The sequence below is a fragment of the Cyprinodon tularosa genome, unplaced genomic scaffold (genome assembly GCF_016077235.1).
Source record: "Cyprinodon tularosa strain WSP-4 unplaced genomic scaffold, ASM1607723v1 ctg287, whole genome shotgun sequence".
Taxonomy (NCBI): Eukaryota; Metazoa; Chordata; class Actinopteri; order Cyprinodontiformes; family Cyprinodontidae; genus Cyprinodon; species Cyprinodon tularosa.
This window is the reverse complement of record NW_024038993.1, coordinates 1,315,584-1,334,688: the sequence shown is the minus strand read 5'-3', so window position 1 is coordinate 1,334,688 and position 19,105 is coordinate 1,315,584. Positions and strand designations below refer to the sequence as shown.

The 19,105-nt window shown below is 41.5% G+C and overlaps 1 protein-coding gene across 1 annotated transcript; it reads right to left on the bottom strand.

The window, feature by feature from the left end:
• Window positions 1-1,342: 1,342 nt before the first annotated feature.
• On the bottom strand, window positions 1,343-18,776 carry LOC119787092 (meiosis regulator and mRNA stability factor 1). The gene is made up of 27 exons (XM_038290719.1): window positions 18,663-18,776; window positions 17,957-18,158; window positions 15,119-15,979; window positions 14,833-14,986; window positions 14,517-14,722; window positions 13,999-14,116; window positions 13,720-13,892; window positions 12,242-12,736; window positions 11,386-11,534; window positions 10,377-10,532; window positions 10,076-10,262; window positions 9,772-9,950; window positions 9,600-9,680; window positions 9,276-9,515; window positions 7,483-7,602; window positions 7,207-7,385; window positions 6,881-7,101; window positions 6,650-6,792; window positions 6,421-6,554; window positions 4,219-4,421; window positions 3,878-4,105; window positions 3,417-3,656; window positions 3,077-3,319; window positions 2,937-2,997; window positions 2,683-2,781; window positions 1,639-1,806; window positions 1,343-1,547 (listed from the first exon to the last, which is right to left on the bottom strand). Exons 2-27 carry the CDS (start codon window positions 18,098-18,100, stop codon window positions 1,360-1,362), a joined length of 5,370 nt encoding a protein of 1,789 aa, XP_038146647.1. The 5' UTR covers window positions 18,101-18,158; window positions 18,663-18,776; the 3' UTR covers window positions 1,343-1,359.
• Window positions 18,777-19,105: the final 329 nt, after the last annotated feature.

The window sequence follows — 19,105 nt, the reverse complement described above, 5'->3', positions numbered from 1 at the left end:
AGGATTATAATAAAGACAAACAGCAGCTTCACGGTACGTCTGATGTGCCCCAAATTTCATGCGCCGCCAATGTCTCGAGGTATTTTAGCAGCCAGCAGCCAGTGTGTGAAAAGGAAAAGAAGAAAAAAACAATATCTGAGAGATCAACACACGCCTGTAAGGTAAAAATACTCTTCCTCAAAAGGGGGGGTGGATGATGGCACTGTGTTTCAGCACCGTGGCAAATACAAGCCATTGTAAAAGCCCGGCAGGTTCCAGCGAGGCGCGGAGGGCCCCTCTGTGAGTGCATCAGTCTGTGCAAGAGGCTTCTCAGAGCCCCCAGAATCTGAAATCCATCAGCACACGGCCCCCCTTTCCTCTAAAACTCATTCACTATGCCGTTTAAAATAAACCCAAAACTCAGGCGTGTGTGTTGTTCTCCAAATACTCAACCACTGAGTCAGTGCCCATCAGAGGCAAAGGTTAAAACAAACCTTTACATAGCAGCTGCTCAGGTGGTAGCTCTGATCTGTAGTTAGTGGTAGAAATCAAGACCAACCTTAAACATCTTCCTTTCATCTGCTCCTAGAGTGGGGGTTACACCTTGCATAAACTCAGTTATGCACATGTTGCACATATTATTCTACCCACTCCAGTGCAAGCCACACAGGGGCAGAAACGCAGCTAAAAAGATTCAAACATGCATAGCTGCTGGCTGCAGGTAAACAACGAGAAAACGTCATCTCATCAGTCTGCTACAGGTTTAGGTCCAAGCTCCTTAACAGATAATTAGCCACTCTGCGAAATTTAGAAGGAACTAAAAACACTGCAGAGATCTTACAGGGGAGCATACGAAGGTGAAATACTATAAAAAATCAGAAAGATTTCCAGTGGGCATCAATTTATCAGCTGGATTGCTCATAATAACCTTTATAACCAAGTCAGATCTCCAAAGGTTGAAATTATGGTTTTAGATTAATTTTTCCTGTCTTTAAGCAGTGACTTTCAAAGTTTCACTGACAAATCTTAGAAGCCGTCTGTGTGTCAGTTTAACAAACTGAAACTATACAGTGAAAACTAACTCAAGTTTCTCAATGGCTCAAAATTGAGGATGCCGTCTTATATCAACTGTTCCTGGGATGACAGCTAGGACACAGCAGATAAGTTTGCAAATCAAAGAATTGCAAAAAAATCTCATCATATTTAGGTGAAAATCAATAACCAAGAAAAAAAGCTTGCTAAGGAGTAGCAGGAACATTAACGCAACAGCCTGCCTGTCCAGATGTTGAAGGCAGTGATCAATTAGACGCTGGTCAACTCTTGCATTTAGAGTTATCTGATGAGTGTCCTTTTATGTTTAACTGGAAAGAAATGGATTCATCAGAGGCCTGCTGTGAAGGAGAAGTTGGCAGCTAGTTTAAATCTGCTGCGTGAGGCTCTTCTGCCAGGACTGTCCATGGACAAGGTGTTCTTCTCATCAGGGAGCGCTGGTGAATCGTCTTCAACGCCAGACTGATCCAGAGGACCACAGGTACCATCTGCTGCAGCCTCCTCTACAGACTCCAGCTCTAATGCAAAATAAACCCCCAAATGTTGGCAGTTTTTATGTCGGTATGGACAAACATTTACATGACTGAAAAAAAAAAATATCAAACTGACCTGCTGAGGGTTGTGGGGGGGGTGTTTTCTCAAAGTTAATCAGGTCCATTTGCTGAAGGAGAACAGGGTCAGGGTGGAGCTGGGGTGACGGCAGGCAGGACGGTACAGGGCCACACAACAGGTCGACAGGTGATGTAAGACGGAGCAGCTCTGATTCAGCATCGCAACCTGTCAGCAAAAACAAAACCTTTGTTCAAGTGTCTAAATTATGGTCATACAGATTATATCAATGCAGAAACATCCAGAGGGTGAAGTTCAGTGTATGGAAAAATGGCATAGATGGCAAAGAAACCAGCTGGGAAAAAAATCTGTGCAGGTATTAAACTGATGACATGTAAAAGGGCAGTTTATTACAAAAAGTACTGCACAGAGATGCATGACTTCTTATCTTCTTACAGTTTAAAAACATACTAATTATAACTCCTAAAGCTACACTTTTCAAAACGAGCTCTACTGCAAATGATAATCCCAATCAACAAATCAGCCTTGGTCAGGGGCAGAGGAGTTGCTCAAGAGTCAAAGTACTGCAAAGCTTGAGGAAGACCTGGAGACAGCGGATAGAATCCCCACATAAAAACAAAGTCATGGATTAAATGCAATTTAAAAAATCCACAAAATTAATTGCACAAGACTCCACTGCTAAAGAAAAACTAAGCTGAATGTTTAAAGAAGGTTTGGACGAGACAATGACATGTCTGGAGAACAGTCTGAATTTGAACCAGCGTTGGTGCACGCTGCAGGAAGAATGGTTCAGAAGCAAAACGTCATGGTAAAAGAGAGGTTAGGATGTGGGATTAGGGTGTGGGTGGTCATCCCTCATATGGCACTGATGGACCACCCAATTGATAGGAGCGATTCAACAGTTATAAAGACAGAAACTCTGAACTGGTTTCACAGCAAGAAGTAGAACTACTAGAATTGTGTCTAGTATGTGTTTTATGTCACACATATTGAAGCCATTATACCTTTATATTAGAGTGTATAAGAAACTCCATCAGATTCAAAATAGACAGCATTTCAACTAATCACTTGTGTGAGGGATACCTGGACTTTGTGTTCCTGATGTGCTGCTGATGGGGCTGTCCCTCGGACTCTCCATGTCTACCGGTTGTGGGCTGTTAGGAACTGAAGAGCTTGGCTTTGCTAAAACAAAAAAGAAACAATGTATCATTTTACAGCTTCCATGTTCTCTTCTCACTCATCTAACATCTTTTTCACTCTAAAAGGGGTCAAAATGCAGCCTGGACTTCTGTCACATCCCTTCACGGAACCTAAATGAGCCGCAGTCAGAAACTCACCTTTCATATCGTTCTTTAAAACGATAATCCTCTTATGACCGTGTCCTTTGATCCAGACCACCTGAAAACACAACAGCATGTTATAGCAAACAGCCCCCAAAGAAGAAAAAGGAAAAAAAAAAGAAAAAATCGTCATGGACCTGAGGAATAGCGCCGAGCAGTTCATCAGTGGTGCTGTACCCATAGAAGCGAGGGTCAAGGTTGCAGCCTGTAAACTTGTTGTAGGCCCCCTGGAACTCTGTCAGGAAGAGCTGGTTGTAGTGGTAGGTGTGGAGCAGCGCCCGAATGTTACGAGCAAACTGGTAAAGCCTGGTTAACCTCACCCACTCAACCCCATGACCGCCAGCAGAGCTGCAATCTTCACCATTTTCTTCAAAGTACAACTAAGAAAGAATAAAACAGTTAGCCATTAGTTGTTTAGGCAGAATAGAATAAAATGAAAAAACCCTAAGTTGTATTGAAAAGAAATTGGAATCCAACCTCTACAAGGTAAGGTAGGCTCTTTAGCAGTTCGCTCAGAGACAGAAACCCATATTCACAAGGATTCAGCTGGGTTCCATGAATACTCATGTAATGCATGCTCAGCTCATCCACCTTCATTCCCTTTGATACTTGATGAGTTTCTTGGGACATTAGCAGAGCCAACAGCTGAGAGGTCAGCAGACGTAGAGACTTCCTGTTGATCAGCTGCACTATGCGACCCTCAGAGCCGTCCACCATCTGAGCAACAAGGTCAGACACCAGTTGACACCTGTACTGTAAACAGGATGGTGCCCTGGCTTCACGGACACATCAACAAAACTAAAATATCTGTTACAAATATGATACGAACATGGAACTCATAGGCAGGACTTGATGCTACCCTTTTAACTAAAGCACCCTGCATTTCGGCAGAAATTAGGATTTAGAACAAATGCTTTCAGATTTTTAGTTTTTTTTACCTTGACAGCATGGCAGAGTTTGGTCAGCAGAGCGGGCACCGACGCTACGTCATAGTCCTGAAGACGGAGACCATAACCGAAGGTCTTGCTGTACTCTGGGAGAAACTGGCTGACGGACAGACTGAAATCTTTCTGAGCCCGTAGCAGCTTGACTAGTTGGGCTGCCAGAGCCTTGATACGCTCAACCTCTGTTAAAGTCAGCACTTTCTCCTCACCACATTCCAAGACCTGGTAAGGGAAGAAAATGTTTAATAGGTAATTTATTGAAAACGTTTCTGCCCACAGTATATTTCTGGTTTCTAAAGTATGGCATTAAATAAACAGCAGCGCTGCTGCCTTACCATCAGAATGTCTGGGATGGCTTCAAAAAGCTCCATGAGCTTTGTGAAGCCGTAGTAGCTGAGCTTGCACTGACGACCGAAGTGGTGGTGGTAGGTAGGAATGAACTTGCTGAACGGCATTCGACAGTGTGGCTGATGGCGGAGGAGGTCCACTACCTCCTTTCCAAACTGCTTGGTTCGCTCCACTTCCTCCGCAGTACGCTCTGGAAAGCACATTTTTAAATAAACAAACAAAAGGAATAACCATTACTAGACATAACTATCTGGAAAAGGAAAGCAGGGTTAGTATTTGATCTTCTTGCCTCTAGGTTCCTGTCATTCTCTACAAAAAGCTTGAGCTCAAAGATAATTAGGGCTGGGTATTGTTCAAAAATTTTCGGTTCCGGTACCAATACCGATACCTTCACTTCGATACCGGTTCCTTAACGATACTTTTTTCGATACCAGTTTTATAATATCAATTCGAAGAAAAAGAAATTATACAACATAAAAAATTACAAATCTTGAGTTTTATTTTAAGCTCTGATTTTTCCATTTACATTTTTCCTCTTACATAAAAAAAAAAATCAGTGTCTAATATTCACTGTTACATTGTGAGGACCTTTTTACTTAGCAGTTTTGCTTTAGAAAAATTACCATGTCTGACAAACAAGCCCGTTGAATGGGATCCTACTGACAGCGCACCGCTGGTATGTGGGGGTCTGAGCGGCTCCGACAGAAATATTGGAGGGCAGGATGAACTGACTGCACTGATTAAGTTTTCAGGTGGATTTTCCCAGTTAAAAACATAATAAAACTACTTTATTCCCCCTGATCACAGCAAATATAGCTGCAAGGCAAAGAAAGGATAGAGTAGCTCCGCCCAACGCGCGTCAGAGCCACTTTTCGACAGCGCAGCCAGAGCAGCAAAGATTCTTCAGCCGCGCGTCAGAAGCCGGTACAAGCAGCAAAAAAGGAAGCATCAGACGTGATTTTGCAGCTCCTGCTGTGTCCAGTTTGAAAGCAGCATTCTCCAAGAGTGTCTCGCATTATTCACTCCGCTCTGGCTTTGCTCCGCCCACGGGCTGCTGAGAGGAGGATGGTTGCGCCGGCTGCGGTCCGCTCTTCTTGCAGTCAAACACCGAGCAACTTTCTGCTCTTAAATTGTTTCCGTGCACGATGTATTGCATTGCGCACTATTGGCATCAGTCTTAATAAAGTGAAGCCGCACTTTTGACCTGGGGGGCATTTTAAAGGGGTTCTACGACGCTCACAACCAGTTCACAACAGATACACATGAACCCTGGCTGTAGGCGTGACCACCTGTGTATTTTTCCTGGATGACGCAATCACGTTAAGTGTTACAGCCAATCACCGAAACTTGGTACCGAAAGACGAGGCATGTTTCAATACTCTGTAGAACCGAAGCATTTTGGTCGGTACCATAAAAGAACCGAAGTTCGGTACCCAGCCCTAAAGATAATAAATGCCTTTATCGTCTCACAGATGGGAAATTAAGATTTCACAAAGCAGTAGATAGAAATCATAAAAACTTACACAAGTGGAAAAAATGTGGAGATAAAAAAACCCCAAAAGGACACTTTTCGGGTATTAAAACGAAAAGGTATAGTGAGGAATGAATCTAAATCAAACACTTGGTGCAAATGGTGACCATCAGTGGGAGTGTTCCTTCACATACATGGAGGTTAGGCACACATTACGCGGAATCAAACTGAAAATCAATCCTCTCATAACATGTCTGTAAACATTTATTAGTCCTACTGGGAGCAGCAAAGATAATAAACCATAGAAAATGGACACAGATTATATGTTTACACTTAAACTTGTCTATTGTTTTGCGTGATGTGATTTGGTCTAATCTGACTACAGCACCTTTTCAAAAATATTTGTTGTGTTTTAAAATGATGGACAGGAGGGAGGTGGTAATAGCACAAAGTATTCAGATGCTCATTTATGAGAAAACAAAACCTAGATTGATAGAGGCTTACTCTGATGTTTCATCTTAAAGGTCTGAACCTCAGCCTTCTCACCTCTCTATATCCCATCATTGTTGTCACACATTGACAGTTTCTGTTCTCTTGACAGCTAGGATCTAATGGAAACAGATGTTTTGCTCCAAACAGTCCAAGTAAAATATTTTTGGGTATTTCAACAGCCATTTCTATTGCCCCAAAATTAATAACTGGTTGGATTCCCACTGACCTCTCTTAGGAACAGAGATGACTGTGTCTGTGGTCTGGTGTGTGATGGTGATTGTTGTGTCTGGGATTTCAGCCAGCAGGTCCATCAGGTCACATATCCCATAATCTGTTACCCTCCAGTCTCTAGAGAAACACCTGTGACAAAGTAAGTAGTTAATCTAAAGTACCAACCATGTAATCAGAGCTATTTTTTTACAGATAAGGAAGCCGTTGTTGCAAAGGTTACTGACCAATGGTATGCCTGCATAAAGTCCCTGATTGCCACTTGTTTACTAGCTTGAAACTTGAGCAACTTAAGAAGATCTTGTGTGAAACGCTTCACTTGTGCTCGGTGGGTAAGGGTCAGTAAACGTTTGGTACCCATTCCTATTATCTGTTGGAAAATGAAATAAAATATAGCATTAAAACAATTGAAGTGTAGGGAAATTATTGAGAGTTTCTTTTCCCTCCCTTACAAGCACCTGCAAAACATGAGGAACAGCTTCCAGAAGCTCCAGTAACTTTGAGAAGCCGTAGTCAGAGACCCGGCACTGTTTGGCAAAGTGATGGTGGTATGAAGGTATGAATTTGCTGATTGGTATGAGGCAAGATGGCCGACTCTTCAACAGGTCAATAATCTCTCTGCTGAACTGGATGAGCTGTGGATTGCCAACCGGGCTCTTGCATCGCTGAATCCATGGCTCTGCAGGAAAAAATAAATAAAAAGATACTTTTGATAAGTTTCCAGACACTCTCATGTGAAGAGTGTGAGTCCCGGAGACAAATCCAATATTATTTCTATTCCTACCAGAGTTCTGTGCAGGTGGTTTGTTATGGATCCACTTGATGACCTTGAAACCATTCTGAGCGGTTACAATGGTGATACTAGGAACACAAGTAATCAGATGCTCCAGAGGAACAGCACCCTCTAGCATCTCATTTCCGACTTGCAGAGGGCTAAATTTAGCCGCATAACAGTCAGGAAAGCTGAAATTTAAACAGAAAAAAAAAGAAAAAAAAAAAAAACTTAATTCTGATGTGCCCCAAAGACACGTTCTGCGAAACTTGCGAATTCTGTCGTTACCTGAGCAGGGGAAGAGTGCCGTCATGAATCTGCAGAAGACTGTGAACATCAGAGGCCAAACTGCTCAGTGACATCACCACAAAGGGGATTTTATAGGATTCAGGGTCAAAGTCAGCTTCGCTGCAATCAAAGAAAGATCCCTTAGTAAAAGTGCTTTTCTACAACAGTTATACAATGCCTTCCATCACTATTCACAAACCCAAACCTCCCTGCCCGATTTTAGGAAGGACCAATATGTAACGGTAGAGGTAGCATCATGCTGTGGGGATAGTTGATAATAGCATTAGTATTGTAGTACCACAAAGCTTGATTACTAGCTTAGCGACCTGCTTCAACCTCAACCCTGACTTTCTGGTACTAGGAAGCTGAATTTATTCTCAGCAAGGCTAGTTACCATGGTAATGTACTCTGAACGGCAAACCTGCTCCGGGGCAGGCTAGCCTTCAGGATTGATCTGAATCCTAGAAAATGCTCCACCCAGCAGCCAAATAGCTGTTTTGGAAAACAATGATGTGCCCTTTCATTTCATTTCAATTTATTTTTCCTCCTTTTTGACATTAAATCTTTGAGAAGACCATTTGGATCACTATTATATGAGCAATGGTAAAATAAATGATTCATATTTCTTATTTCAATCGTTGCGTATATTAGCTGCGACATATGAATCAAAATGCCATGACTGAAAAATGTGATTGACAGATGACCATTGATATATGATTGGCAGAATTTAGGTGTACAACTAACTGGTCTGCATAAATTAATGAAAAAACCCCGCAGATTTTAAGACAGGATTTTTTTAAATAGAAATTTTCTAAATTTTGGGAGAATACCGTCTGCTAGAGTACATTTATATACATGTTTAAGCCAGAAGGATTTGACATTTAAATTGACTTCCCTACAAATTTTTATTTTTTGAAATAATAAAAAAAAAAAAAATGTCACTCAGATGAAACCCTTCTTGTATCAATATAATCATGACATCAGCTTCCACCTTTATTGTAGCCCATAAATTGTTGAATTAAAAAGTCCAACTAATCAGATTAAATAATGTATAAGTGTTTTATTTTTATCTCCCCCCCCCAAATTCCTCTTCACTCCAGAGGGGAACATTATTAATATGCAGTTCATTGGGATGCATGCATGCTTGAGAGAAATGTCACTGATGTGTAACTTTCACATTTACAGTCAGCAATCCCCTGCCACTTCATTTGACATCTCTTTGATGCCGTTCCCCATGTTTGACTTTTCATTTAGACCCACCCCCCACCCCACTAACCCCGAACCCACCCCTTAATGTGTGTGCATTCTAAGATTCATGATTAATTAGCAAGTTGATAACCAGCTTTGTGGTACTGCTGATTCTGATAACCACTGTAATGGATTGGTTAAACTGGATAGACTTTTATCTTTCTCTTCATATGTAGGTTGAACCAGCCCAATGAGAACAACTTAGAAGTGTAATTTTAGTAAATCAACGCTCTATAGGATAATTGGCTTAAAAAAAAAAAAGCTATTTAAATTACACAGCTAATACACAAAGTTTATACATGCATCTCGGCTTTTTCCTGAATCTCTTATTTTATGCAAGTATACTAAAATAATTTTGCCCTGAAAATAACGTTTTAGTCGACAACCACTGATATGACTATGAAGAAAGTAACCTACTAACCGAACATCCAATGGTATACACTTATAGAAACTACATTAAAATCTGCTGCCATGGAAGAATAAAGGTCTAAGGAGGTTCAGATGGGTCTGGATGATCAAGCTGTTGCATGAACCTTTTTCTTTACCTGAAGTCTTGCTTAGCATAATGTTGTCTGCAAACAGGCTCGTGGTACTCGAGTTCCTCAAACACAACAGGACTCCCACTTGCAGAGGACGAGGCTTCCTGGGACTGAGAAGATCCCAATGGACTCTGACGAATTCGGATGTTGGGGAGAAGGCAAACTAGTCTGGAGCCTCCCTGTTCTCGCACTGAGAGCACATCTGATAACTTGTAGAGATCGCCAATGGAGAGTTTACGGAAATACCTTCAAAACAAGGAGACAATAAGTATATTGTTACTTTACAGGTTAGACATCAATTAAATACCATGATTTGAGAAGAATACTGACTTCTTCTCATAGATCTCAGCCAGTTTGAACAGAGGAAGGCAGTTAGCAGGAGCATCCTGAAGAATGCAAATGATCTCAGTGCTGTAAAGTGTAATAAGGAACATTAGAGGTTCGTCAGAAACAACACATCCACAGTTGCATTTCTATGTGCTCATGTGGAAATGAACTGTACCTGAGCAAGGAAAGTGATTTGTTGTTGGCACCGGTGACCAGAGACACCTGGATGCGTTTACTTCCAATCTTATAGCGGTGCAGCCCACTGACAGCACTGATGGCTTGCTGCAGGGACATCATTTGAACCGTGGCCTTCAGCTGATAATCAGTGTGAGGGCTCAGATCCACAGCCTTCACCTAGACATAATAAAAGGAGGGTACAGCGCAGGAATGTTTGAATGCAGAAAGCATAACACATTTTTTACTGACCTGCAATTCCAAACGCGGTCATCGACACAACTGTACAAAATAGGAAATCTTACCTGTCCATATCTGGAGAAGGTGTCATGCAGTATCTGCTGCAGGTCTTTACGGGACATTCTGTAGTCAAGGTTGGCTACCTGGAGTTCCGTCCCCTCAGAGAAAGGCTGAGACAGACCTTCAGAGCAGGAGCTGCGAGCAGTTGCAAGCAGAGGGGATGAACGGCTGGACAGGCACGGGGACCCGCTCCTTTATGTTGGAGGAGGGAAAAGATTAAGATGTAGAAAAAATAAACTCAATATTTTTACATTAACAGTTTTATTAATATAAAAGTGTTGAATTATATTCATGCAGTTTCAGTACCGTGAGGACCAGGACCCCTGAGACGGGACCATGGGGCTGAAGCTCCTATTCAGATTCAGCTTGCTGAAGGCTGAGGGTGTGCTAATCTTGAACTCTGAGCTCCTGACCCTTTGAGTAACAGGTGAGCCGGTTACCCTTCGAGGACTGGAACCCTCCCTTTTAAACAGAAAAAAAGGGAGGGGCATTTTAGGCTACCAAATGAGTTTGTCGGAAATCTGAGCATACAACTTCAACATTAACACCAATATCTCTACTGGTGATAAACACCAAAAGAAAATCATAGAAAACCAGTTACATTACAATCATTAATGTAATGAACTAGTATATAATTATGAAGTGGAGTAAAATGTTGCTTTGCCACCATATAGCAGTTTCCAGGAAGTGTTCAGTTTTGGTTTTATCTAGACAAAGCATTCATCAAATGCTGTTTATACTGGACTTTTGCAGATTTTCAGATAAAATTTGCAATAGATTGACCAGGGGAAAACAAGCTAGGGGTACCGCTTTCCGTAAAAGTAAAAAAAAAAAAACAAAAAAACAAAACACAATCCACTGGACTTGGTTTCCAAGATTTTAAGACGTTTCACTTCCCCTCCAGGAAGCTTTCTCAATTCAAATGTCTGAATTTTAATTGAGAAACGTCTTCAAATATTGGAAACCAAGTCCAGTGGATTGTTTTGTTTTTTAAAAACTTCTACGGAATGACTATGACCTGGATGACTGAGAATCTTCATTAGCACAAGCTAGGGGTACAATTTGGAAATCAAACCATCCTTTTAAATCCCGTACTTTACCCCTGCAGTTGGTTTTCATCATGCAAGCTGCTCTCTAGCAAACATCTGATGCCATCAGCGAGCAGCAATAAAGCACAAAGTCCTTCAGGTTTTATTGTGAAAAACACAAATCATATATATTGCAATTAAAAAGTCCCCACACCGGTTCATGGTGTGAAAACAAGAGCTATTCCTAGTTATCAGATAAAAGGATTGTGATCCATCTCTGCGTGTACCTCTTATCGTCTACAGGTTCTCCAGTCAGGTCAGTCTTACTCTGTTCCTCCAATGCTCTTGTCTCCCTCCTCTGAGGTGAGGAGGAAGCAGCACGCCCCCTATCCAGGTGGGCCAGGCCCACCCTGGACTTTCCATCCATATTAGTCTCCTAAATCAAAAAACAGGACAAGAGCTTTTAATATCAGGATTCAGAGGATATTTTATGTTAGAAAAGATTATTAATAAAGATGGTCAAGTTAGTGATTTTTTTTAAAGGATGTATGGAAATTAGATGGAAGACTTTCACAGAACACCAAAGGTAAAAACAGGGATGTGCAGTTTTGTTATTTAGATGATACGGTCAAGAGGAATTTTTATATCCCATTTAAAAGATATCAAGAAGCAGGTACCGATCCGTTTGTTGGTTTGACCTTTTCTTTAAAATTCAAAAATGAATGGTTTAAAGGCCCCGTTTCTAATTGATTGAAAACAAATGAAAATTTTTTTAAAGGCCCCCACATCAGAATGAAAAACATGAGAAAAAAAAACAGGAAAGGTTAAAACAAAAATGTAAAATACAAGATAGTTAATAAAAAGTATGATTTCATGTAAAAAAAAAAATAAATCAAAACAAAAAACACAAGCACTAAAGCAATGCAGCAGCTGTTATATGATCAATGAACATGCAGGGTAGTCGACAGACTCTACTGCTCATAGCTAGCAGAGGCAGACGTATGAAGGCGAGTATGCAGCAACAAGCTGTTAGTTAAAGCAGCAATCACAAGAACACTGAGGGGAAGACAAGCTACTGCGATTTACAAGGCAGCCCAGACAAGGAGATGTTGGAGGGTGGCAGGCATGGAGGAGTCTGCTGACCTGATGCGGTTTGGCTGGAGCACCGCCGGGAGGCCCACTGGAACCCCTCCTGGGGCTGTAGGGCCTCTCTGGCACCAGCCCAGAGGCAGCAAAGGGGCGGGTGGCTCGCCGTGGCCTCCTGGGTGATCTTGGCTTCTCCAGGGGCAGGAAAGAGGAGGAAGATATGGATGGGAAAGGGGCAAGCATAGACACCTTGGTTTGGAAGGGCCGGGGCTCAGTCTGAAGCTGAGGCTCAGAACCAACATCGTCTCTGGTCCGCGGTGAGAAAGAGAGGCTGATTCTGTAGCCAAACACATCCTCGTTATCCATTCGTTTGCGGGCCCGAGCAGCCGCCTCCTGGTTGCCAAAACGGAGGACCGCTGTACCCTGGGACATACTCTGCACTTTGCCGCCACAGTTGTCTGACAGGCGGCGAAGCCTGAGCTTCACAGCATTCTGCAGGGTCTTGTCAGAGATGACGGGGAGGTTGTGCACATAGAGGAAGCTGACACTGGGCTGAGGGAGGGGAGGAAAAGACATGGTGCCTGTCTGGTTTGAACGATTTAAAAACAGGGTAGCTTTAATCAAGCTGAGTGAAACCATTTCTTAACCCGATAGTTTATTCATCTCAACTTTAACAAACAGCTATATTATGGCCACAAAGACAAAAGACTCTAAAGGAATAGTTAAAACAGATCACTTTATTGTTTGCTAGAACTTAATATGTTAAGTTGCCTAAAGCCGTAATCGGAACAGAGTGTTTAACTCACCTGGAACTTTATCTACAACACATTACAACTTCATTGTATTGCATCATCTTGATTTAACTCAACCGCAGTCAGACTGAATAAACACTAGTTTTCTACTACTGCCAAGGACTGGTTTTTGATTGGACTTTGACTAGGCCATTCTAACATATGAAAAAGCTTTCAACTTTGAACTTGCTGTGCTGCTTTAATGCAAACTTAAACCAGGGGGTTTCCCAACTTCCAACCTGTTTTTCCCACCACAGTTTCCTGATCTTCCCCTTAAGCTTAACCATTTTCTCTCCTTAAACTAAAGGAAAGTGTTGCCACATAGAGGCAATCCTGCCACCACCTTTTAGTAGGAACAATGGATTAAGGCTGGGGTTCACTGCAAGTTTCCCCAAACACAAAACATTTTGAATGCAAGCCAAAGGGCTAAACATTTGTCTTATCTAACCAGAGAACCTTCTTCAATTTGCTGGCTGGATCTTCTACACAGCTTCTGGCAAATTGTTGGTTTGCCAGATGCTGTGTAATGAAAAACCTTCCACGAGCACTGCAGATCAATAATGTCTGCAAGAAAATAAAACCGATTCATTTTCTGCTTTTCTACAACATCCCATCCAAAAAATAAATTTCTCCTATATTTAATCTGGGTGAGAACCAACTCACCTCATTAGATACAACAAGGCTTAAAAAGAAAGAAAAAAAAAAAAAAAAGAGGCCTTTGAGGCATATGATACCGAGGCTTACCTGCGATTTGATGAACAAACGCTGAGGCAGATCAGCGGTAACTTGCTGAAAGGGTACATGGCGGTGGGCGTGCTGCAGCAGAGAGGAAGACGTGTGGCTGCCATGGATCAGAATCACTCTGAATCCGTGGCGATGGCGCAGATCACTCAGCTCGCTGGCAAAATTCACATCAGCTGTTGATAGAGGAAATTACAACCTAACTAAATATATTCAAAATTATTCCATACAGCAGATTGAAGTGATTTTTGGTTAAAAAACAAAAAAAACAAAGCAGCTCACAGGACACCAGTATGACAGTTGCAGGTGCAGTGTGTGTGTCAGCGAATCGTCTTAGGCTCTGGCGAAGTTTATCATCAGCAGCATTCTTTGCAGTGGCATTAATATGAGCAACCGTGACCTGATGGAAATCCAAATGAATATATATTAAAATAAAACTTTACTCAAGCCACCTAATCAGAAAATAGACTTGTTAGAAAACATAAAAAGCAAACAAGCATCAGAGAGATCAAGTCGACACAAAAACATCAAGTCCTGGTAGCCACAAATCTGGTTTTTAATTTAAAACCAAACGTGTTTCTTGCTTTTTGGAAGACAAAAATATAAGCTGATAACTTGATGCAGTATGGAGGGAGTCAACGTTGGAATAACAGCTATTCCTGTAAACATATGTAATATGTAAACCACAACAACAAAGCCTTAAGCGTGTGGTAATTAATAAAGGTTCCAGTGCCACGAGTAGTTCAGAAAAACAATGCACATAACCAAGGCATGTTGGGAACTGTAACTCCTGTAGATACCTGGCAGTTATTGAGCTCTTGGATGACAGCTTTACTCTCCTTGCTGATATCACAGACACAGATGAACTCTGCTTCTCTGTGTCCCTGGAAGAACCAGCTGCGAATCCTCTGCACCACGGCTTCAGCAGAGCGACCACTGGGCACACTGCAGTTTTCAATGTCCCAGAAGACACCAACAGGAGGCATACTTTCAGGACCACTGTTCTCTGAACCATACAAAACAGCAATGGAAGCACGTCGTTATTAGTCCATCTGAGAGGAAATCTCAATAAGAAGCAGAACAACAGTTGGATATTATATTGTCATGTTCGCTAACCATATTTATAGCCGCTCTTGCCATGGTTGGTGGACGGCATCATGCCATCAGACAATGTTCCACAGCCATTACAAATGGGAAGAGGGATGGAAGAAGCTGGAGGCGGAGGAACATTGGGCCACAACTTGGATTCTGAAATTGGACCAGGTTTTGGCTAAAAGAAAAAAACACAGCAGGAAAACTGAGGTATGGACAGACAGAAATGTAACATTTCATTCTGATTTTCACATCATCTTGGGATAAGAGTCCAAGGAAGTCAAAGTAAAATAAAGTGAACCAGACAAACCTTTAACAAGCACTCCTGGCAGAAGTGTGCCGCATTCCGACAAACTGTGTGTTTTACATTCTGGAGCATAGGACTAGAGGTGAAGTGTGTTGAGCTGGTTGAACTTGTGACGGCTGTGATGCTGGGCTGATCACCAAGTGCACTTCTTTGGAATGTCCTTGTTGATGTGTGGCAGTCCACACCGCAGGTGTAAAAGCCAGAGGAAACCACACACGAGTCTTTCCCAGGAGCAGGTGGAGAGGTGACAGAGGAAAGGGGTGCAGAAGAGGGAAATGTGCTGGACTGACTGAGTGAAGGAGGTAAAGCTGAGCAGGGGTGAAGAGGTCCTGAGCAGCATGGTAGGCAAGGTTGAAGGGAAAGAGGTTGAGAGGTAGCCACAAAAGAAGGCAACTGAGGTTTGCAACCAAGCGGGAGCAAGGGATCAAACACGTCACTTCCACCACGGCTTAGGTTATTATAGCAACGGATAGGTGGAGCTAAAGAGCACAGCTCTAATCTGCTACTGCTGCTGCTTGGTGTTCCCAGAAAGCCAGATGCTGTCTGTGGTGAACAAATACTGCTGCTTACAACACCTCTGCCACCCAATAAGCCATAGCTGTCTGTGCTACAGTAGTCACATTGGGTGCAAATGCTTACTTTGGGGCTAAGCCCTTGCTGTTGCTGTTTTGATGGCGGATGTTGTTGGTGGGAATCTTGTATTAGCTGCAGGGAAGGCGGCAAGCAGGCAGGAGGCAGGGGCAGAGGTATCAAAGGAAAGGGCTGGGATAGCTGGGATGTAGAGGGATAAGGAGGAAGAGGAGGAGGAGGTGGGGGGACATCCTTCAGGTCAGGTACAGCCTTGTGGTTTTCCATGGAAATGTTCTGAAATATAAAAAAAAAAATGCAGATTTTATGATCCCTTTAAATTTTTATTTCCCATAGCAAAATTCTAAAAATCTATTGGATTCAAATGCATTTATTTTTCTAACTACACATTTAGGGAAACACTAACATTTAGCTACTAGGGCACAAAAGACCTATAAATTCCAGGTTTGTCTCCAATGTTATTATCTGATGAATGATGCTTCTCAAATGGGTTATATATGCCCAACTCTTTGAGGTAATATTAGTATCAAAAAAGATTTAATAATGTAGAAATAAAGATTTATTTGAAAAAACGTTATCTGTTCACAACATCTGAATATATTAATTTATTAATTTCAGTGAGACATATTGATGCAAAATAAAAAATAAATAGAAATTTTTGTAATACTTTCATTGAAATATATTGATGCTGAAAAAAAAAAACATTATTCAAAATACCCAGCTTTTTCAAAATGTAATTTTCAGAACAATTACTTTGTTTTTCTACGTGAGGACTGAATTCTTCATTTGTTCATCACTCAGTGAGGATACCGTTTGGACACTGTAGTAGTTCATCTAATTAAGAGTTTTTGCGGTATCCACCGTAAACATTGGCTGCGTTCGATTTCAGCAAATTCTTCTTCCATAAGAAGCCAGCCGACCTAGACTGGGTCATCGGAGGCTGTGAAGATGAGCAGGCCAGACTGTTCAGCTATGGATTCAAACAGGTAAGCTCATCGTAAGCTTTGTCGCCTAGAAACCGTGACGTTTACTCACAGAGCAAGCAAAGAGTGGATGCCGAACTACTTACTACTGTTCTATGTGCTAAGTTCATTTCTAAGGAGCTTCAGCGGCAGTACCGTTAATACAGATATCAGATTTGTAGTTGCTGCACAAGTGGGCCTGGATGTAGTAGAGTTGGACACATATCCCAAAAACCACAGATCTGACATAGTCCCATAGAGAGAGAGAGATGGGGTCGGACTGGTCCATCCAGAGGTTAAGTCAGAGAAAAAAATAATTCCCTTATTCGCACACACACGGTGCATGAGGTCAAGATAAGTTGGCTCTGAGCTTTTCTCTAACAGCAGGATACGATCATGATCACCTCAAGAGGGCCGACTGGACTTCAAACATGTTTGTTTTTATCCGACTGTATGTATGGAAGGAAACCATGAGAGGCTAATCAGGCCTCGTCAGCGGCCCTCGTCATCCCTTGTGTACTACACAACAACGCTGGGATCAAATTTTAAACAGTGTTGCTTTAAATGCAAGACCCTCATAAATTATGAAAACCAAAAATCTACTCTAAAACTTGAACCAAAACAGATTAAAATCCAATTACAAATGTAATGTGAATTACAAAAAAAAACAAAAAAAAACAAACATCTTTACTTTTGGGGATGTGACAATTAATTTAAGTAGAATTCCCAGCCTAAATGGCTACAGTCTATATTAATCCTAATTAAACTCACATAAGGCTTCAGTCAAATTAAAAGCCTTGTTTGAAGGGAATGATTTGTTTAAAGTACACTTTGCTGTCAGGAACGAGTTAATAGTGGATCAATGGTCACACCAACAGTAAACCACGTTATCTGCACTGTCCATGGATCCCTGTAAGGTTAAAGCTGTTGTCTACATATGCAAGGCTACATTTGCTCCAAAGATGCCTGAAGAAGATGGCGGATAATTGCGTATTAAACCAAGACTATCTGGTATCAGCAGCCAAAATAAGATAGAACTCCCTCCTCTTCTATGGCCTGTACTGACACGTCTCTTCACTTCTTGCATAGTGATCAACCAACAGTGCCTATCAAAGCAGTACTCATTACATGGAGAATCTCAGGACTTGTACAACAACCTGCATTCAACTTTGTAAAAGTGGTCTAAAAAAGAATCTGAAATTAGTTTGTTTACTCAAACATTCCCAGACATGGTCCTTTTGAGGATATATATAAATATAAGAAATTTGAGTGTATAGGTGAGAATACGTACACCTTTATAGTTCTGGTGAAAGGAGGTCGTCTCATTTGAGGAGGAGTGTTTGGGTTTCCACTGAAGGCTGGAGACATCTGCTTTGGGGTGAATCGGACCTGTTCTAGAGCAGTGTGTGGATCTCTCCTTCCTTACGCCATCCATCACACAAACACCATGGGCCTTTCACCATGCTCTCGTCCTTCTTCTCTCTCATGCTTCCCTGTGCAGATTATATGAAACTGATCATTTCCACTGGCAGTTATGTTATAAAACCAGCTAAATGTTTGCAGTTCACTGTGACCCGTTTAAGAAAACAGATGTGGATAAAGTGTTCATATCGACTGATAAAAGTTCACTGTAAGGACTTTGGTGTCGACAGTGCTAACAAAACATCAATGCCAAATCCAACTTTTTAACTTAAGGGAACCATTTAAGGAAGAACAATTCAGGTTAGCTTCAAGCTAGCAGACTTTATGATTGTCTTTGTTGAATTTTGTCGTTACAAGATGTTTAGGTTAACTAGTAATACAGGAAACAACCAAACCAAAAGTACTTATTTAACTCAGCTGTTTGTAGCCTTTTGTGGCTAACGACAGAGTTACAATCTACAACCCCCTTTAGACGTATGTAGAAAGCGGTCGTTCGTTACAGTTTATAAGAAGTTAACATATTTCAAATACAAAGCCACTCTAAAAAACAAAACAAAAAACCCTAAAACATGTACCTGCGAAAGTTTAGCCTCTTACATCCTCCCCTTAGAACCGTGTACCTGTGTTGTTCTCCCTACAAATGCCGTGCACCTTTTTGTAACCGACCATTGCCAGAAAACGATGCGACTGTCGTGAATTGTGTTGTTTTGTTCAATTTCGACGGTACTAATTTTCGACCATTCGCCACAATATATGGGAGATACGGTTGATATAAAAGACATATATAAAAGGGCTTATTTTAAACCATTTAAATTAGTATTATATAGGTTGAACAGGAGGTAGATGCTGAGGAAGAAGATACTATAGATAATGGAACTGCATATTGTGGTTGATACACTTACAAGCTACTTTAAAAGAACCTTCCTTGCACTGAGTTGAAATCTCTTCGATCTATACTTATTTTTAATTTCTGATGGCTCTTATATTCAATAAGATTTTTTGAAATATTGCTCAAGGT

Bases quoted from the DNA above. Each gene is read 5' to 3' on its own strand.
- LOC119787092 (XM_038290719.1), bottom strand. From the start codon at position 18,100: ATGGATGGCGTAAGGAAGGAGAGATCCACACACTGCTCTAGAACAGGT. The intron at 14,117-14,516 runs GTATCTACAGGA...GATTTCCATCAG, and splicing joins AAGAGCTCAATAACTGCCAG to GTCACGGTTGCTCATATTAA. The intron at 6,793-6,880 runs GTGCTTGTAAGG...ATTTTCCAACAG, and splicing joins CTGTTCCTCATGTTTTGCAG to ATAATAGGAATGGGTACCAA.